At 40.5% G+C, this 22,342-nt stretch overlaps 1 protein-coding gene across 2 annotated transcripts in view; it reads right to left on the bottom strand.

Moving 5' to 3' along the window:
• The window catches only part of GLS (glutaminase), a 59,770-nt gene that overhangs the window by 5,981 nt on the left and 31,447 nt on the right, over positions 1-22,342 (bottom strand). Inside the window, exons 12-15 of one of the 2 annotated variants that reach the window (XM_071434525.1) lie at positions 21,994-22,170; positions 20,756-20,887; positions 18,867-18,959; positions 14,916-18,034 (exon numbers count right to left, since the gene is read on the bottom strand). In XM_071434525.1, coding sequence (XP_071290626.1) covers positions 17,888-18,034; positions 18,867-18,959; positions 20,756-20,887; positions 21,994-22,170 — 549 coding nt within the window. In that variant the 3' untranslated portion in view covers positions 14,916-17,887. Of the gene's footprint in view, positions 1-14,915; positions 18,035-18,866; positions 18,960-20,755; positions 20,888-21,993; positions 22,171-22,342 lie in introns of those variants that run through there. The other variant, XM_071434524.1, reaches the window with a different exon arrangement.

Raw genomic sequence — 22,342 nt, 5'->3', positions numbered from 1 at the left:
CCTCTAAACCAAAGCCCTGGAGTTGCTTGTTGTTTTTTACACCTCAAATACGCACTGAGGCAAAGAGAGACTGAAGGAGAAGGAGGCACAAAGGCCAGGATGGAAATGCAAAGGGGACCCAGAGCCACCCTCACTGCAGCACCCACAAACCCCTGCAGCCCCTTTGCAGTTTGCACTCTGGGGGCTGTAGGGTGCAGATCTGTAGGACTCCCTCCCCTCCCAGGGCTGGGCTGTCCCTACACCTGACTGGCCCCAAAGGCTGCGCCCCTGCTCAGGCTCCCTCAGCTCTGACCCCACACAACCTTCAGCTGTGGCAAACCCGACATCTCACCCCACACCCTCCTCTCCAGCCTTACAGAGGGCTGCCATGGAGTCATCCTACTCCCCCCACAAAGATCTCTTTGTTTAGAGTTTCTGCCACAAGCCAAACCAGTGAGCAGGGCTCCCAGGCAGGTCAGTGGGGCCTGCTCGGGAGGCAGACCCAGCTGAGCCCTCACGCCATGGCAGCTCCATGCCAGGGCTCAGCCCCTCGGGATGGAGCTGCTGGGAGCACCCAGGGCTGGGCTCTGCCGTGCAGGGTCACGGACACACGGACACACAGACACACGGACTTGCATCAGCCAGGCCAGCTCAGGGCAGCAGCCACGCAAACGCCATCCCTGGCCTTCCATGGGGAGCACCACAGCCAGCCTGAAATGCCGAACCCTCTCACGGAGCCAGCAGCGGAGTGCAGGTGTGAAGGGGAATTTAGCTCGATAATCTCTGCATTTCATCGAGATGAGTCAGGCATTCCAGGCTGGCTGCACTCCCATGGTTCTACAGGTGATGAATACTCCCCCTTTTCAGGGGCTGGGATGAGCAAAGGACACACTGTCTTAACACAAAAACCATTTCAGAGCTAACTGACCATTTTGGCTGGGCTTCTTGATGTTTCTGGGAAATGCAAATATATATTAAAGTAATAAAATAAAAATAGCGCATTCCTTGCTTCAAAAAACAACTTTCCAAGTGCAGGCAGAACCCAGAATCCTGGATTCAGCTGAACATTTTGCTAAAAAGTGATTTTTGTTTTCTATAAACATGTGACAGAATGTAATTTGGAGATTCCTGAGGCTTTGTAACACAATCACCTTAGATTACATCTCTCAGCAGTCTGGGAGAGGTCAAAGCTGCTCCTTCCTTAAGATAAAGTAAAATCAAAAGGTTACTTTACTTTAAAACTGAACTTCTTGATAGATCAAAACAAAAACAAATACTAGTCCAGACAAAAAGATCTCTGCTTGTTTACCTCAGAAGGAAATTTGTTCTGTGTCCAATATTAAAAGTAATGGGATACAAAAAGCAGGAGAAACACAGCAAATTCAGCGGGACAATTATTAGCAGAGTAATTATCCAAAGTCAAACTAAAATAAGCCAAGTGTGGCCATCATAGCTGAAAAAATCCTTCTGGGACAACTTCCTCCTGCTCCTAAGAGAGACTTCAATGATTTTATGGGAGAATTAGACTGGATTTGCTACCAACAAAACACACCCTGACCCCATAACTGCACCCTACTGTGACAGCAGCATAGACCAGGCCAAAAAATTAACAAACTTCCTAAGGTATGCAAAGAAACTGCTAGGAAGGCAGCCATGAAAAAAAGAAGTTTTACTGAGTTCACGTAAAAAGTGAATTCAATAAAATTTACGAAACTGCAAATACAAAATACATTTTGAACACAAAGTAAGAATATACCATCTCCACAAGCATCTCATGGGTCTTCCTCAGCTTTCAAGAGGATATTAATCAAAGCAGCATATATACTAAATCATTATGTAAGAGGTTGTCATTTACAGTGAGAAAAACTTTACTAAGTGAACAGCACTTGCTGCCATAAGCTTTGTATCTGTGCAGAATCTCACTTAGGCTGCCACAAAGTCAAGTTCAAATTCTCTACCCAAAACTCACAGTACTAGTTTGAAATAACAGGTTCATTGCAAAAAAAAAAAAAAAAAAACCAAAATAAATAAAGCAAAAAGCAAAAGAAACTCTGAAGTGGCAGCAGCAAACATACGATTTTGGGGAGAAAAAAAATAGTGAACATGACAGATGAGCTCTATCCCTTCAAACTAAGTAGGGCACAAGGCAACTAATTTAAGTGGTGAGAAACTCACTGGCAGAGTCTCTAAACAAGTGGTTCATGAACATTCAGTGTTGGTGTTTTGATAACTGCACTGGTGAACACAAGCTTCCTTAATGTTTAGAAACAGAAAGTTTGTTTTTCACAACCTTTTCCTACTGCATGTGGAAAAGGTTCCCTAACAGTGAAAATGCAATAGAAGGAGAAGGGATGGAGTCCCTTTGCTTTCTGAGAGCTGGATGGATCTCACACTGCCATACAGCTGCATGGCAGGACCAAACCCAGAGCAGAAACTGCTGCACCTTTTGTCAAACAAGAGGGAAAACCTGCAAGCACTGAAGCACAGGGACTTGGCAGCTCTCCCCTCACCACACCAACAGCACAGAGCACTGCTCACTCAGCTACAATGAGACCCTCTCTGTTCAGCACTCTTTCCTCAGCACTGGGTTTAATCTTCATCATCCAGGCAGTGAAACCAGCAAGGAAAGGTTCTTCAGAAATACTCATGTCACTCAATGGCAGAAATCAGAAACACAGTTTCACTGTCAGGTTAGGAGGTGTTAGAGGTCTTGGACTCAGGTGGACAAAGCTATGAAGGATCCAAGTCCTGCTTCATATCAGAGGTGGCCAAGTGACCAATGTCTCCAGAGGTACCTCTCCAATTAATGATGGCTCTGTGAGTGTGGGTCAGCATGTGAGCAGCTCAAGAAAGAAAAATCAAGACTGTTGCTGGTCAAGAACTGCACTGAGGTCAAGCTAAAGCAAGGAAACAGCCAGAGCTGAGAGCAGCAGGAAGTCACAGCACTGCAGCAGATACTCCAGATAAACACAGGGGACGAAAAGGCAAAAAATGAAAGAGCAAAAACACCATTCCAAAACCCAAATGGACAAACTGAGTGAGCCACAAAGCCAGTTACAAAGTGAAACTCAGTGTCAAAGTGACTCCTAGTCCAGAGCTTTCCTGTGGCAGTTATTTTGCACATCTCCAGCCTGGTTATGGTGACAGTTTCAGAGAAGCCTCCCTCAAGCAGCAGTGCTGACGTGAGCAGATGCACAGGGACAGAGGAACTGCAGAGGAGAGCACGTGGCCCCAGCACACAGCAAGTGCATGGCTGTGCCCCCCTCCTCTGCAAGCACAAAGGACTTGGGCATGACAGGAGAGCCTCAGGGCTGGTTTTCAATATCTCAGTGTACCAACAGGAAAAACTAAATTAAAAAAAAAAAGTTTAACTTCAGTATAAATATGCTGAAGTTATTGCAAGTGAAATTTCAACAACATCTAACTGATCTGAAAGGCTTGGCTGGAATGTGGGAATTGCCTTGGTGGAGTATTTGTAACAAAACAGCCTTTCCTACCTGAGCTTCACACCCATATCCAGACTTATTTAAATAATCTTACTATGACTAACAGCAAATGCCCACACAAGACTGAGATAGAATCGCTCCTCTTTCAACAGAGACCAGGGTAAAGGACTTTTTTAAACTGAAGACAAGGGTGTCCACCACTGCATGGCTCTAATGCCATGCACAGAAGACCTCTCCAAACACCTCAGAAACAGCACCCTGACATTGTTATTGGCACTAAGATGGGAAACTGAGGCCCAGAGATGGAAATGAACTGCTACAGCCTCGTGGTGAAGGGAGAGCGGCCTGACACCTTCTGCCCACTGCCTTCATCATGAATGCAGAACACCCAAACCTCGAGGAGGAGCCCAGCCCGAGCAGCTGAGCACACTGCTCTGTCCCTGCCCACGTGTCCCTGTCACCACAGGGCTCTGTCCTGCTCTGCCGTGGCTGCAATGCCTCCAGCACGGCAGGGAGAGCCTTGCCCCGCACTGCACTTGGGTCAGGAGAGAAAAGCCAAACAGCTGTGCATGTACAGAAAGCAAATCCTTCAGGAAAAATTAATTTAGCTCAAAGCTGGATTAATTCCATGAGAAGCTCTTAGCTAAAAAAGTCAGTGAATCTGGATTTTAATTTCCTACCATGTCCTGCTTCCTGAGAACGCTCCGCCCTCTATAATTTCTTTGAAAATGTTACAGAATTAACATTCTGAACAAAAAGTATTGCTTCCAACTTTATGTTTCTCCAGGTGGCTGAGCATTATATTCAAGCTCTATAGTTTATAGTAGTACTGCTCAAGGCAAGCCAAACAAGGACAAATAAACAACTCCCCTAAACTTTCCAACACTCTTTCCATGATATTTAGGGATAACCACAGGTTAGCCTTCTGAAGAGATGTTCAAAATATTGAGAAAAACCAGTGTGAATGGATATTGCTTCTCAGGAACTTTGCTGTATCTGAATTTTACTGTGCACCAGACCAAGTGTGCTGACAGGAGACTTTCAAATACAACAAGAGGAGTTAAAAAGAGACAGCAGAGCTAGTTGAGAGAACACGTGCACCACACTCTTCTCTCACATCCTACTTTTTGTGCTTAAAATGGGATGCAACGCTTCCTCTCAGGGAACCCTGCCCTTCTGGCCAACTGGCTTGAAGAACAGAGTTAAAAACGCTCCCCTGCGTGGCACAGAGGTGCAGAGATAAACTGGGATTTAAATTTCAGCACCTAATGACATGTGACTGTCACACCAACCCCAGGGCCTGATGCACTGGGACCTCAGAACGGGTCCCAGCTAAGCAGGGCTCTGGGTTATGTCCCCCCAGGCTCCTGAGGAGGCTCCCAGCCCTAGGAGAGCTGCACAGCATTTGGAATGCACTCCTGCAGCTCTTCAGCAAGGAATCACAGAATCAGGAGGTTAGAAGAGACCTCTAAGATCATCGAGTCCAACCTATGCCCTAACACCTCAACAAGGCTACAGCACCAAGTGCCATGTCCAGTCTTTTTTTAAACACATCCAGAGATGGTGATTCTACCACCTCCCTGGGAAGAGCATTACAGCACTTGAGTATTCTTTCGGTGAAAATTTTTTTCCTAATATCCAGCCAGCCCAGCTCTGTCTGGAAGTGTCCCCAAGGCACACTTCTCCATGCCATTAACCCCCACAGTGCTGAGCACAGCTGATCTGCACCTGTGACAGCCTGGCTGCCTCCCTGGGCCACCTGCACCGAGGGTGACACAGCACAGCCCCACAGGGAAAATCCATCAGGTGGCCTTTCCAAACTGCACATCCCAGCAGCACGCTGCTCCCTCGGGCCAGCAGGCTCCGTGCTGTCCCACACTGAGGCCACCCACCCTGCGTGGCAGGGGACACAGGAGCCCTGCGCACGCCCAGCTCTGCACCCATTGTTCCCAGCACACGGCCAGGCTAATCCGGCTCAGCGCGGCATTAGCTCGGGAGGCAGAAAATAGATGGATAAGCTGCCCAAGGTGAGCACCCGCCCAGTGAACAGGGATTAATGCTCCACAGAGGGACTCTGCCTATCCTCATCCTCTGCAAACGGCCAGGGACTGACAAGGAGGGCAGGAGCGAGGAGTTTACATGAGTCACAAGTGATTAAAAGTAATAAAAGCTCCAAAGTCAACAGGAATTCACTGTCACAGTAGCACTGTTCAGCTGCTTTTCCTAAAGCTGATCCCCTGATGAGGGTCACCACCAAAAGGCAATCCCTCCTCCTGCTCTTCGGAAGAACTGTGGATTTTTGGATGCTTATTTTATCAATGAGAAACAATCCCTGAAACCCAAGATGCCAATATAAACTCTGAAACAGCAGTGCTGACCTACAGATACTATGAAAAGCAAACCTAGAGCACAAAGCAAACCATTTAGTCATCCAGTTTTTACACACTGAACTTGTAACTCACCTACGCTGGAGCACAGCCTTTAGATGGCTTTTTCCTTGCATGGAGGGTTTCAAAATAAAGTAAAAACAAACAAAAAAAAAAAACCCTGAAACCTGCACAAAATGAATTTTGGCATTTCAACTCTGAAACTAGAACGCAAGTAGCCCCTAAAAGGACAAAAATAAACCAGGGATGGATCTGAGACTAGAACACAGGTATCTATTTGCTCAGACGTTAGACATGATCACTTATTTTACAAATAGGCCAGTTTTGCATTTACATTTAATTTTCAATAACATGGAATCTACTCTCCAGTGTCCACATACAAAGCTATTGTTGGGGAAAAAATCCAGATCTAAAAGAGATAGCCATAGTCTTCCTTAAAATACCATTGTTCAATATGAAGGTAAGTTGTACTTCATAGGGGAAGAAATCTCAGTCAAAAGCCTGTTTTTGCAATTGAGCTTCTGCTTTGTTTCTCATGAAATGAAGTGGAACTTACTACCTAAGAGTAAGTAAAGCACATATTTTACGAAGTCAAAACTGAGACTGAACTATAGACAAATACCCAACCAACCTCAGCCCTCCAAGCCCAGCCAAGCATCATCTCCATTTCACCTGCCCTGTCTGCCCCACTCCAGTGCCAGCTGCCTGCCAGGACACAACTCCCATACTAAGTGCCATTTTTATTCACTAAATGAATCCCAGAATAATTCAGGTGCCCACCCAGGGGAGGACTGGCTCTGAAGTGGTCTCAGAGCTTGCTAGTGAGGTTGTGTCCATGAATATTTTTAGGGATGGACAGTCCTTGAAGGCACTCGAAGCAGCCTCTGGATTAAGCCTCAACATTACCTTATTCTACACACAAAACCAGGCAATTTCTCTAAATAATTTCCTGGAGCACACAAAAGTGAGGCTTTCAGTAAGTGATCAAATGATGTCACAGAGCTCTACAACACCTACTGCCTCTGACAGAGCCTCCTGCCCTGACTTCAAACAAACACAAGGGTCTTAAGAAGTTATAAACTTAGAATTCTCTGGGAGAGCCTATCGTCCCACTGCACTATAAATAATTAGAAGATGTGTGAATAAATTAATGCATATCCCTTCACACATTAAAATATTGATACATTTGAAAATACAGACAAGGTTAATTCCATAAAACTTGCATTTTTTCTTGACAACTTCCACCACCTCTTTAGGTTATTTTCTGCACTACTGATCCTTGTTTCCTCATGTAATATGACGAAAGTGCAAAAATAACTTTAGAATCTGCTCTGCCATGTTTTAAAACTGACACAGGAAACAAGACTTTGTCAGTTTTTTTCCCCAGTTCCTCTTCTAACCCTTTGACTATCCTTTCTTTTCCTCTAGATGGTGCAAGGTCCTCCCTGTTCACAGCTGGGGACAGAGGACGATACCCAGCTCCTTCAGTTTTACCAGCCGTGGGTGCAGTGTTTATTTTTGGACTCAAAGCTGCCACAAGTGACTTTCAAAGCTGCTACCACAGAGTTTATTTCTGGAGTCTCCCTGGTGGAATTAACTTGAAATGCCATTTGCACAGCAATTATCCATACAGTTTGTGCTGTTGGTATCAAGCTAACAGACTAACAAAACACTTATTTATTCCTCACTCCAGTTTCCAGCAGCCCTGCTCAAACACAACCCATGCATGTACTGAAATACTGAAAGCTGCTTCTCCCATGAGTGATGTCTAGACTGCAGGCACACAAGAGGCTGTATTTTCATGTATCCAAACACAAAGCAGCTCTAAACCAACCGTGCTGCCAGCTCTGCAAAACCCTCAGGCAAGCTAGCACACTGGTTAGTTATTACTTTTATTTAAAGCTGGGCAAATCCCAGTAGGTATTTAAATATCTTCTTGCAATTCAACTACTCACATTGTTTCAAATCCTAGCTGGTGGAACACTGACAATAAAAAAATTTCAATGGTCCTAAGTGTCTGTTTAAAACCCAAAAACAGAGCAAGGAGTTTTGACTAGGTTCAGTTCATGAACATTGAAACAAGCCTGTACCAGTAGCTCAATCTTGGAGCTTGTCACAGAATCTGTGCACGTAGCTGAATGTAAGAAATAATTAAACCAAATATACACATCCAAGGTTTGTCTTGACACCAGGACCTTTTCTTCAACCTAAGAACAACTGTCAGATTGCTCTACTGGCAAATAGATGGGCTAAGGCCACTAAAGGAGAAGTGAAGCTTTCCTGGAGGAAAGGCTGAGCAGAGGTGATTTGTTCCCCTCTTCCATCTCCAGGTATCAAATGAATTTCCATCATTCATAGTTCCCTCTGATTCAAGCCTTTTCAAGATAAGTACTGGATTATGCCACCCAGAATTGCAAATAATTAGAGTATTGAAACCACATATTACAGTAAACTGCATTTCTTCGTCCACCTCTGCCCGAAGCCTTTTTTTTTGTCAAAATACTTCAAATTAATGGATGTATTCATAAGCATCTAAAAATGGTATTTACTAAAAATGAGCACAATATCATAAGAGTTTGTACCTTTTTTCCTTCTCTATTACTGTTCTAGTTTGCATAAAATTTAAAAAGCTTAAGGACAGAGGAAACAGTAACAGTGAGCAGGTGCTTTTCCTCCAATCACATTTGGAACCATGAAAGACAGAATTCATTTCTTCCAGCACCAACCCCGTGCTCATAAGATGGCCATCAAGTGGACACAAATATCTGGAAGGAGTTTGTAACACCTATATTCCTCAAAACAACATCTCTCTACCTGTGAAATCACCCTAAACACTATCAGGCAGGAGGTGCAAGTTCTTCCAACTGTCCAAAAATATTCTTTGACTTATATAGAATAAAGAGTCACAGATAGGACTGAGCTCAGTTCTACCATTAATTCAGCCAGTGCATGCTCAGAGATTATTACATTTAATTATTCTAATTTTTAAATGAGATTTAGAATCCTGTAAATGAAATTTGAAATAATCTATGTTTCCAATACAGTTTGTGATTCCATAGGTACAGGCTGCTTCGTGCTAGGTTTGGTTTTACTCAAGTGCCTGAAATACAGAACAGCCCTTGATGATGACAAGCCATGGAAGCAGAAACCTTGTTTCATGGCAACACACACTGGGAATGTGTAATGCCTTGTTATTTACAGTTCTGACTATTGATTCATTCTGAAGTATTAGTAAACTGATGCTGTTTAAATTACAGATAAGACTATTTAATCATGACGAATTAAGGGTTAAGTAATTAAACAAAATGTTTACTAGAATAAGTGAAACATCTACTTACCTTCTGCAACTGAGAAGATTCCTTCACAAAGACCATGCCCATCTATTCCACTCCTGAGATGTGCAAACCCCACAGGGTGAGACAAGCTGGAACACTGGCCAGCCACGTTCCTCAACTGCCCCACTCCCACCTCTGCCTCCCCTGATGGAGGCAGAAGAAACAACCATTCACTAATCCTGATCTCCAGAGGTGGAGGGTGGGTGACACAAAGCAAACTGCACACAAGCCTCTCCCCAGGAATCAAGGCATACCAATCAATTTTACTAGAAAATATTACATAGTATCATAAGAATGTCCAGGGTGAGTGGATGGGGCAGTTTCTCCTTTCCAGTGCCATCATCAGGAACAGGACACCAGGAAATGTTGTAGGAAGCAGACTGGGTTTGTATTTCCCCTTTCTAGCAGATAAAACCAATACTAACGATGAACCAGGTTCAAGGGGTACAGAGAAAAAAAAACCCACAGAAATCAGAGCCATTGACTCCATCACTATTAGATTACAGGATCCCAGGAACAGATGCTTCTTTAGTTGGAAGACACTTCCAGGGAAGAAAAGCCTGATATGAAGCATCAAGAACAGGTACTAGGATGGACCCAGCCAATACTGCTGTCACAGATACCCCTGAATAACAGATCATCCTACATTTTTCAAGACAGAAGGTCTTACAGTACCTAAAGCTGAAGCTTCACCAGTGCTCAGATGACAATATTGTGCCTGGAGAGCTCCCCTGCCCCTTCCCATGTGTGCCTGGACAAACAGATGAGCCTGGCAGAAGGGGAGCTGATCTCAAGAGCTACTCACTAACAATTTCTTCTTATGTCTTATCCTTTGCTTAACACCCACGTTGGTATGGGTATATCCATCCCATCCCTTTATTTTGGGGATAATTATGTTGATTTCAGAAGGTACAAATACTGGGAAGAAGAGAGAAAACTGAGCGCCAAAGCTGCCTTCAGTAGATTACAGTGAGCATGGCCATGCTTGCCTTCACCTGCTGTTTCCAATTTCTTCTGGTACCAATGAATTAACACACTTTTTGCTTTTGGAAACAACAGAATTAAGCACATCACTGAAAAGACACCCAAAACATTAAGTGAGAATTGAATTATTCTTCACTAGACTTAAGAGCTAGGTTGGCTAATTCCACTTTGTTTGTTTTTTTTTAAGAAGATCTTTCATGGATTTTCATAAACTCATATATTGTGCCAGCAAGAGAAGTTCTTGAACACCTAATAAAGAAAACCAAATTAGAATAGCAGTAGTGAATAACAGTGGGTCAGGCAGTTCCATAGAATTGCAAATTAACAAGAGGGAGTCATAGAAAAACCCAGCCTGGCTCCTGTCCTGGATGACCAGAAGTGTTACTGCTGCATTGTTGGCCATGAACAGTATGACAAAGCAATGGTGGATAAATTAATCCTTTCAACAAAAAGTTCACTAGATCAAGTGAAAGATCTAAAGCATGAAGGCTTCCACCCTTCAAGATGAAGACCAAGCAAATTTTCATTTTTAGGTGGTATGCATTTGCCATCAGCAGCTTGGATGGAAATGCTTCAGTGATGCCACCAATGTCCAAAGCATCCAAGTTTTGTAAGAAAATGACCCTTTTAAAGAGTTTAACTTACTCCACACTGTGAAACATTTTCAGGACTTCTCATCAGCAAGAAAACATTTTGTCAGTAAATAATGATGGCTGGAAGTTCAAAAATAGTGAAACAATTCTTGCAGTCAACTATCACAGAAATGTTATACCTACTTTGGCGGCTCCTTTTCAGCCTTTTCAAAGACTAAACCCCTGCTAACAGTTCTGCAGCAAAGAGCATTGGGAATATACAGAGAAACCTTAAAAAGGGGAATGAATGCTAAGCCATTGATCCTGGATGCAGGGGAAAATAACAAGAGCCTTTGAAGTAATGGATATAGACATCACTAACAGTGCAAGATTTGGGACCAAAGGAACTGGGATCAGCGCTGTCACATGAATCCAGTGGAATGCTGATGGGTGTTTTAGTGACAGAGCTGTGTTAAGCAGACAGGACAAAAGGATGTCTGCTTTTTCAAGGACCTATTGACACCATTGATACCCACACAACAGAGCAGAGTGGGGCAATGCTCCTGCTTCCCAGCCTGTAGGCACTTCACAATTTGTGGATGACAGTTTACTCCTAAATACAGGGCTTGGAACTGGAATTATAGCCAAAGGAAAGGACTTTGGAAGGATGCAGGGCACCTGCACTACCAACAGACTGACTCCACCCTACAGGCTGAAAGCAGAATGGGGAAATCTTACCAGATGCTTGCACTCTACTCTTGATGAGAAGGTGCTTTCTAAATACTAGGATCAAGTTTCTATAAGTCTCCTTATTTTTAGGCTATGTATTCCATACCTTGTATTGAAAGGTAAGTTTTCCTTGGATTGAAAATATTTATTAGCTGAAATAAATCTTTTTCCTCCCTGCTTTCATCTTTAAACACTGCAAACAGTCATATTACTCCCCAGCAGCCTTGGTATATGGAATAAAACATACTCAGCTGTTTTAGCCTGCTTTCCTATATTCTCAATCATAACTGTTAATCCTGCTCTGCAATGGCATGAGTGGGGATTTCTTAAAACATGTTTAATCAAAACAGTTTATTCTCAGATCAAGATTACAATTTAATTATTTTGTTTGCAATAATTACAGGCTGGAGAATTTTAAGAGAGAGGTCCTTGAAAAGAAGTGTGAAATGTACTTTCCATTCAGAAAGTAAAAGCTACACATATAACCAAAAGCAGGTCTATGAGTCCAAAAAAAACCCTGTTTATTGCATGAGTAATTCCTGAACAAACAATAAAGTTGCCTGCCTCAAGGAAAAAGCTGGGCTAGTGAATGACATCAACAGGAAATGAGTAACATTATCTCTTCCTATCACTCCACTTGTGCTCTCAGTTCATTGTTTTGACAAGTGCTCTGATCACAAGGGGTCCTAACAGAACCATGCCATCCCTCAGCAAATAGCACACTTCCACATCTGCATTCAGCCTGTTGGGCTTCAATAGATAAATAAAGGGAATATGGCCTTTTCAAATCCCTAAATCACTTCATTTGCAATGACATAATGAAAAGATACTTGGAATCTGGTAGGAAAAATACAGCAGGAAGTGAAAATACTAATTACTGCTGCCCAAATGCCACTTCTACCTATGCCACTTCTAGGACTCTCCAAAAGCCAACAGATTACAGCATGATGGTAACATCATCACATTCAGTGAAAACACAGAAGTCACCATCACAAAGTACAGAAAGGGAAATTTCCAACTGTAGGTTAGGAAAAAATTCTTTAATCAAAGCATTAAAGCACTGGGATAACTCACCCAGCCAGATGATAAAACCTCATCACGTGAGGTTTTCAACACTTGACTGGCAAAGCCCTTGAGCAACACAATCCAAGTGACCTGAGATGGTTCTTTGAGCAGGGGCTGGACTCTGAGATCTCCAGAGATCCCTCCCAGCCTCTGTGACCTCGTGGTTTCCTCCTCAGGTTGCTGACAGTCACTAGTGCTCCCTGAACCTCATACAGATAGGTTACAATAACTGCACCCAGCTGAGTAAATCTGACCTTTAAGGCAAGGTACAATATGAAGATAAATGTCCAATTCACAGTGTGCACGTGAGTTTGTGAAACCACATGAAGGCACAGCTATGTGCCAGCTGAGTCAGAATCAGAGCAGAGCAGCAGCTCAAACAGGAAGCAGCACCTTACAGCAGATATGCTGCCCCACTTGCCTGCTTAGCACTAAATACATCAAAGTCTGGTTGGCTGGAACATTTTTGAGGATAGGAAGACATTCTAAAATTACTTCCTTTTGCCCTTGTCCTTCCTTCAACCCCATTTCCTCACCAGTCCTAGTGCTGAGGTGCAAAGTGTCCATTATTCTCCAAACATCCACCTGCCTTGTCCTCAGTCAAGCACCCATGGCAGCTTTATTGACTCAGTTAAGTCCTGCTCAAATTAAACTGGTAAAAAACCAAAATAACAAACAGAATACCCAACAAACTTGCCCCCACCACAGTTCTGCCACTGAACTCCATTCCAGGCTTTATTCAGCTATGCTGCAGCCTCAGATGTGACCATTAGGCACCCCTGCTATGCACAGGACAAATGCAAGTGGCATTTTCAGGAGTAGCTGAGCCATGTGCACAGTGCTGCCACTCAAGTCTTGCAAAAACATTTAAATGTTCCATGTCCGTGTCATACCAAAAAGTCTGCATAAAGCAAGATTAGATGCCAGTAAGAAAATTAACTCCTACTTGCAGAAAAACCAAAAGAAAAGAGGGCATTTTTAATTTTGCACACAATATACTCTAGGAGCAAACAGCAAATCAGAAACCATGCTTGATTCAAGGCAGGTAGTTTAATAATTTAGACTATTTAAATTATTCAACACACTAGGACACAAATTCTTGAAAGAAAGTGGAGCTGTGCATGACTCAACCATGTCTTTACATATATTAGTTAGTCATGCACTTTCCAGACTAGACAAATGTGGAACAGACAAGGTGCCAGCATGATAAAAAAATAGCTTTAGTTAAGATTTCTACCCAATTTAAAGCCTCTTGCCAACCCTCCAACCACCACAGACATATGTGAACTCAAATCCTCAAGGAGACTGCACTGAAGGCAAATTATTAGGTGTATTTGTCATTCTAATAAGAACTCTGCTGAAACAAGTTTATTCTTGTTTCACAGCAATAACTGATTCTGAACCTTCAAAAAACTACAGAAATATTATTTAAAATTAAAATCAAAAAGAAAAAACAGTGCAAGCCTACAAAAATGTTTAGGATACTAAAACATCATACATTAATTATGCTCATAATTAATTCCTTTGTTAACAAATTTCTGTGCATCAATGACATGTATGTATCAAGACCAAGAGATATATGAGCAATAAAAAAAAACATAATCCATCCCCCCCACCCATCCACCCTCCTCTGAATCCATTGCCTTTTTGTTCATCTACAAACCCATTGGTCTTTGACACAAATATATGCTGAAAACCAAAATATAAGAGCCAAAATAATTGTACAGTAAATCACCTGTGGCTCTGTGTACCTACTACTGTTTTTCCTTTCATCATCTTTATGACTTCTAGAGAACAAACTCTTTTGATATGTGATGTTTTTAAGTATAATGAACATACAGCTCATTTTACAAGCATAGAACAAAACTTCAGCTTATAAACCAGTCTGCAGAAAAGCTAAATTAACAATTCTGACCATCCTCAGTAGAGGCAGGCCCCAGCATCACTACCAGAACAATGTGGGGCTTGGACCACCTCCCTTGCTACACATGATTCATTACAAGCTGTATTTTTCTCTTCATAATGCTCAGGATCAGCAGTTACTACACTGGCACCACTAGCCATACATTTTCCATGTGACTGCATCAGTATCTTCAAAATCAGACAAAAGCACAGTGATATTGAAATTCTACTGCGCCAGGACTTCTTTATTAAAAAGTCATAGTGACAAAGTTTTGCTACCTTGATTTTTGCCTTCAACTTTCTAAGACAACAGTTCAAACAGAAAAATAATTATCGTATAAAATGTTTACAAAATCTTAGGAAAGTTTTCAATGACTGGTTTAACTAAAACTGCTTATTCCACCTACTCTTCCAGAATGTTTTTCCAAACAGAGTACTCACTATCTCAACCTCAATCTAAAAAATGTGTTTGAACAAATCTGTTCTCCATTGAGAGAAAAAAAAATACAATAAAAATCAGCTTAAAATAAATTTATTAAACAATACAAAAATAAGCATGCTGGAAATCAAGATACATAAATAACATACAATGCAAATGAAAAATGGAAAACGAGACAGGTAACTTAACAACTGAGCCAAAAGGTACAACACAAATGCTAAAATAAATCTTTAAAAAGCATTTACATTTCTAATGAAATGTTAATGATGCTGACAAAGAAAAACAAACAAACAGCTAAAATGCTTGAATATCAAGAATTGCTATTACTGTAGCACAGGTGAACACTAGAACCGTTGCAGACTTCACACATGGAATGACTGAACCTCAGTGGCCCTGGCCTGTGGTGGGTGACCTTGGCCCCCAGGTGCCCTGCCAGGAACAGGAGCCATCTGCACACGTGGCAGCCAGGGCAAGAAACTACAAGTGTGGGCAAGTTACAGAACAGTTGGTTCAGAGGAGTCTCCTCCCGACCCTTCCTAGCTAGAAGCTGCCTTCAATTCTGAGGCAGGCTTCAAAAGCATATATTACAGAACTGTAATATATATATATATATATATATATTTAAAGATTGTTTAAGCTGTACCCTAAATATTCTTATTATGCATATTAAAGACCTAGTCGTTTTCTTATTTCTGTATTTCTCATGCAGGACTTGACTCTACCACATGTGGAAAAATCATCTGTCTTCAACCACATCTTTAGAAGTGGCTTCAAACAGTACTAAAAATCAAGGTGGGTAGAATAGACCAAGCAAATCCTGCAACATGCCTTTTCCATTTTTAATTAAATCAGCAAGTCATCCAGCAACATGTCACCACTGTAAATACTTTCCATTAGCAGCACAGACACATTATGTTCCCTCTTGCAACTGAGGGTATTTCAGGTAAAGTAGTTCTGCAGGATCTGAATACTTGTTATGTCTCTGTAGCTACTAGTTTACTGCAAAATCCTCAAACAGGCAAGACATTTTTATAATTGAAGACTTTGCCTTTATTTTGAGGATAAGCACTAACAAACCTAACCTTATCATCAGAGATAAGATTATAAAATAGTTAGTATTCAGCAATTCATGACTGACACTTATTACTGACATTTGCACCACAGATTTACCTCTTCATCCCAGTAGGGCATCAAATTCGCTGAAAATTGATGTTCTGTATTGTTTTGCTTAAATATTTCCATCCTAGGCTTCAAAGACAGGAAGCCCATCCTTTTACAATACTCTGCTAAATGAAGATTATTCAGGGTTTAGTCAGAGCTCTTGCAAATGTTTATGCAAAATTAACAATACCCAAACAGATTAATTAAGAGCAGCTTGCTTTCTCAGAGAACATCAGCTCTGTTTTATGCATCTTCCTAAACTCATGAACATTCCAGATGGGTCAAAAAATGGCAGGAAAAAACTAACTCTGCCATTAGGCAAAACTCACATATCAACAGTTTGGAGTTTTAGATTAAAAAAAAAGGGAGAAGGACTGGGGAAGGGAGCAGAGAGAAGAGGTGAAGGTGTTACAACAGAATTGTTTGTCACTGTCTCTTAAAATCCTCTACCAGCTAATACCATTTATCATTGCTTGGACAAGTTTCTCCAGTTTGACAAACCAGGACTCTGTGTGATGTGTAATAGGGATGGGACACATCAGATTATTTGCAAATTTAGAGAGGAGAAAATTTTATAGAGAATGCTTTTCTAAGATTTTCAGCATTATTAAGAATCTAATTCCTGAAAGTGTTAAGAATTTAGCAAGTCATTGACCTCTGTTGAGAACTGCCTATTGAGCCTATCTGAAGCTTGAATATATCATTTGGAGCTACACCCTACTCAAGATACTCAAATTATCAAATTATGCAGCTTAAGAGATGCAGCTGCCTGTGGAAAAATGCAAGTCCTCTTTCTCAGGAAGCTGACAGAGCTGCAAACCCAAAATTATTTCCAAAAAATAGCAATTAATTATAACTTAAGAATTTGCTCCTGTGTAAATGAAACCTCATATATGAACATATGCACACATTAATAGTTGAAAAACAGCTCTAAACAGTCCTAATAAGATCTACCTATCTGCTTCCCTGTGAACATATTTCCTGCTCACTGCTCAGTTGGTTACCAGTCTAAAGCCCAGATTGCTTACATTCCTTTCCAGGGTGGAGCACAGCACTATTAGTAAGGCAGATTTCTGAGTCATAACTACCAGCTGGCAGCACAGGCAGCAAGAGAGACACTCCAAATAGCTGGGGCAGAAATCTCACTGCTGCATTAGTTAACTTGCAAACAAGACAGGTTTTTTCCCCTCCTCCTCCTCCTCCTCCCCACTTCTCCCACTCCTGCCCAGGCATTTTTGCTCTCTTTATTTTTTTCTTTTAATCAAACCATTAATAATTATTAATACTAATGTTGTAATAATCTTCACTAGCATGGCATATGCAAAAGGTCCATTTCTCTTCATATTTGAAAGCTCATATTAAAGTAACCCTGATATGGTAATAATATGACTCAGAACCTATCTCCACTTAATATACAATTATTTAGAAATTCAGGAATTTGCTGTATTATGCCAAATACTATTTTATATTTTAATTAATATTCTATCTTTACATGCCGACCCTGCTCAGTGGACACAAGCTTTTGCTCATCCTCAAAGTTCATATACTTAAAAATCTCAGATATAAACAAAAATAAACAGATACACCACAAAAGTGGTATGTATCTTTGAAAACACTAAGATTTACCTTTACTTTTTTTTGGTTTTTTTAACTAAATGTGTTCTAAGTAACTACAAAAGTCAGTTTACAGCTTTGGGGTTGTTTGCACATGCTTTTTCCCCCACACACCCTTGAACTTTGACAATCTTTTTGGTATAGCATACAAAATTTACACAAAAATGTATATATAAATGAAACACCAGGTAAACAATATTCAAATCAAAATTAAATCTAGAGATGCTTGAGGGTTTTTAAAATGAAGAATTTAATGGAACTAGAACCCATTTGTTTAGTTCTGCTCTCCCCGACCTTCCATTCTATACACTACGGTTCTGGAGATGTCCTCGTTTGATTCAGGTGACACTTTTTTCCATACTGTTTCTTTTAAAGCAAGTTCTTGCTGGAGATTCTCATAGTCCATTGGTCCAAAGGAATGCTAGTTGTTCAAGCAACATACATTATTTATTAGTGTACTTGAAGGAAAAAAAAATCCATACTTGCAGTCATAGCTAACAGACCCAAGTGTTTCAGCTCTTCACATAAACTGCTAGTTTCTCTTTTGCACTTATAAAAAAATTAAATTCAAAACTGGGTAATTTTTAGATGCATACATGCAAATAGAAGCACTTTAATAATCATTCTACTGTATTGAAATTTTCATGCCTTAGTCAAAACATTAATGGTATTGAAAACAAAGAGGTTTTCCTCATCTCAATCCCCTCACGCTTGTGTCATTTGTAAATGTAGCTGGAGTGGATTCAGTTCATTCCCAGACACTGCTTATGCTGCTCCCTAAGTAGGAGACTCTTGTCTGCAGCACTATTCATGCCTGAATTCACTGCCTCTGCAACTCTCAGCAGGTCATGTGGTGTCAGAGATATCCTTGTGAAAATACAGCTAAACACAGATCTCGTGCGTTGCAGCACACACCAGAAAGGCTGAGCCCAGCAGCTGGTCAAGTCTTTATTAAAGGCAACCAGTACAGTAAAACTCTTTGCAACTTCCATCAGATACCATCTACCTAATCTAGCAAGGGGGATGAACTGCATGAAATGGAGTTACAAATTTAGTAATGAATTCTCCTTACACAAAACCCTGTGACAGCGTGGTCCACCCAGCTAAGTGTCCACTAATAATGTAACTAACTAGATGATGTGAAAGCTTTGATGCAATACATGTCATTGAGCAGTTTGGCATTTAGAGAAGAATTTGCCATATTTCCTCTGAAGTCTCTGAGCAATACTCACTGCACACAGACAGTAACTTACCCGCTGATCACCACCTTCTCTGCGAGGATCAAGCTTTTTTGCAAAGTGTCTCAAATTATCGTAGTTATGGAAATTGCACAAAGAAACCAGATCCTGCAAGCATTTAGAGAACATGCATTATTATCTGCACAGGATAGCCAAATGCATCTCAGTAAATAGTAATACTACCAGTTAGATTTTGCATCATATCCTAGTAACTTAAACCAGTAAGAACAAAAGTTAATTAAATAAATTAATATCCATGTCCATAAGGCACTTTGAACATATAGATCTACAGGATAAAATTCTAATAATACCTTTAAATAATACCTTTATAATATCTTTACCTCCTTCTTACAGAAGGACAAAACAAGGAGCAAATTTGCAAAATATCTATTTTAATAAATTCCTACTCAAAGACAGGAAGCCCATCCTTTTACAATACTCTGCTAAATGAAGATTATTCAGGGTTTAGTCAGAGCTCTTGCAAATGTTTATGCAAAATTAACAATACCCAAACAGATTAATTAAGAGCAGCTTGCTTTCTCAGAGAAGATCAGCTCTGTTTTATGCATCTTCCTAAACTCATGAAGATCCATCCAGATGGGTCAAAAAAGGGGCAGGAAAAAACTAACTCTGCCATTAGATAAAACTCCTGTATCAACAGTTTGGAGTTTTAGATAAAAAAAAGGGAGGGATTTAAAGCATAAATAAGCTGTATGTAACCCTTCAGGAACAGAAAAACTTTGATCAAAAGGATGAAACAAGGAAATGAGTGACATAAGGGATTCTCAATCAGTTTGAATTACAGCATGAACGCTATAATTACAAAACTTGGCAATGCCGTTCTATTTTTAAAAGTGAATGTTACATTCATGTTACTTGTATGCCACAATCATGTATCAGTTTTTAGGTCTCATTGCAATGCAGAATTGATGCAGTAAATCCTCCATCTACCCCTCTATTCTAGGATTTAGAATTAAGTTATCAGACCATTTAATATGAACCTTTAAAGCACTTTAACTAGAATTAGTAACTTCTTAATTTGAAACTGTGTAAATGTTAGATAAATAGAAGCACGAAAAATTTTAACTGCTGCTCCACCTCCCATTTATAATTAAGCAATCATCATTACAAGGCAGTTTTAGGGACAAAAAAGGAAGACATTTTTTACATTCTCCTCTCCCACAAAACACCTTAATTAATCATCACAAAGTCCTCCCCAAAATCTCTCCTGCTTCTAATGCTCCTATCAGCAGACTATCCACAGCTCTTTCATTGGCTCAACATGAAGCCAGGAAGAGTTTGCCCAACATCTGGGTATCATCTATGAAGACATCTTTTATGTCAGATGGTTTACAAAAATTAGTTTAAAAATACATCAGAATGGAAGTATTTCATTACAGTCTTTTTCTTTCATTGCAATGAAATAAGAGTTGCATTTCCAGTGTTTTGAAAACGGTACTTTATGACAAGAGAGGGAAAAAACATCTATAAATAGAGCTCTACAGTTTTTAATGCAATATACTGGAGTCCAGCACTTTCATTTCCCCATGAAGTGTTCCTTCTCAAAGCTTTTTCACAACCATTTCTCCAGTGTTTCTGGCATCATACTTCAGTGCTCACTGAAATCAAGTGCTATTTACTACTAAAAAGCAAACATCTATTCTTAGACTTTCACCCTTGGATCAGATGAAACTTGCTATGTAGGGAACAATCAGAAATCACTATTTAATTCACTTAGATCTCAGCTATGCCAACTGAAGCTCAGTAAACATCAGCTGCAAAAGCAAAAAAAAAAAAAAAAAAAAAAAAAAAAAAAAAAAAAAAAAAAAAAAAAAAAAAAAACCAAAAAAAAACCAGAAAACAAACCCAAGCAACCAAAAAACCCCAAGGGCAATGGTGCTTACATGACAAAAGTGAATTCCTTTAACACTGTTGCCCATCTTGTCCAAAGGAGGTGACCAGCACATCAAGCCCATGACATTAGGAACAACCAGAAGAATCCCACCAGCAACTCCAGACTTTGCAGGAAGACCAACCTATAGAATAATCAGAGAATGACTGGCCTCTGCAATTGCTCCTCACTATTGTAACACAATGCATCAGCATTTTCCTGAAAATTATTGTGTAGCATTAATAAAACGTGTATCTGGAAGGCACTGGAAGCTGGGAAAGCATTATTACTTATCTCTTTTTAGATAAACAATAACCTGATGCAGTTTGTGACAATCCAAGGTTCACAATCATAAAACTATTTGCTCACAGGAATACAGTGAGTCAATAATACTGTGAAAGAAGATAATTTAAATCTGTTTTTTTAAAAAAAGTAATTATGACTAAGTGGTACTACACAAGTGTATGTCCACAAAGAGCTTGCAACAAGGTGGTAGAATGAAGCTGTAAAAATATTGACTGGAAAAGTTAAAAAACAAAAAAACACAAGAAAATTGGAAAGTATCTACGAAATCATACAATAACCTACTTGTTTACAATCTGAACAAAGGCATTACTTTTTTCAGTAGGAACTAACATGTCACATATCCTCATGGCTCTCCAAGAAGCAACTTTTATGTCACACAATGCACTATAATACATTTTACATGTATGCAGTAAGGAAAAACTAAAAATGCTGCAAAAAATACTGAAAACATAAGATACATTCCATCCTGAATTATAAACATGTAATGAACACACTGCTAGAAAACAGGAGCACAGTACATGTGCTGTGTATGACAGTCATTTTCACACGTAAAAGGACAATTTCTGAGCCTGAGTTACTGAAGAAAAATCAACTGTCCACAAAGGCTTTCTGCTATCCTTGACTCCCATATAGTAGGATTTCTTCAGCCATGAAGAAACGTTGCTTCTGTTGCTCTCATGAACAGCCTTCCTAAGGAACAGCATTTATGTTTTGATATGAAAAGGATTCCCAGAAGTGAAGGCAGAGTGCTCTAAGATATGTGACACTAGTAGTGCCATGAATCCTAGGTGAGATTTTTCCTTACAGTGTGCTCAATTTCTAAACAATTCACATAACACCCTCTCTTCTGCCTCTAAAGCAAGGAAGAAACCCCTAAAACATAGAAAACAATAGCAAAAATTAACCTTCCTGCTCAGCTGTGATTAAAACCTGTAAAGTACTTACATGGAAGGCAAACTGCCCTGAAAAGTCATACATGCCACAGGAATGCATCAAACTCAAGGTATTCCGGACTGCCTCGGGGCTCAGGACTCTCTCACCAGTGATTGGGCAAAAGCCACCATTAGCCAGAGTTGCTGCCATCACACTTGCTGACTCACATGTTACTTCTATTGAGCAAAGCTTATGGAAAAGAAATAGAGATTATAAGCACTGGTACTTCTAGCACAGTAAGGCCAACTACAGCAGGATCAACAAAATACTGAAATCTTAAAATAATATCTCAGAACCACCTGCAGCATAACATTTCTTACAGATTACACTAGTAGCATCAATTACTACAGTCTGAATCTTT

Source organism: Agelaius tricolor, unplaced genomic scaffold, assembly GCF_023055355.1.
Source record: "Agelaius tricolor isolate 1412-34295 unplaced genomic scaffold, bAgeTri1.0.p SCAF_10, whole genome shotgun sequence".
Classification (NCBI taxonomy): domain Eukaryota; kingdom Metazoa; phylum Chordata; class Aves; order Passeriformes; family Icteridae; genus Agelaius; species Agelaius tricolor.
The sequence above is the reverse complement of the archived record's forward strand: the minus strand, read 5'-3'. Positions and strand labels throughout refer to the sequence as shown.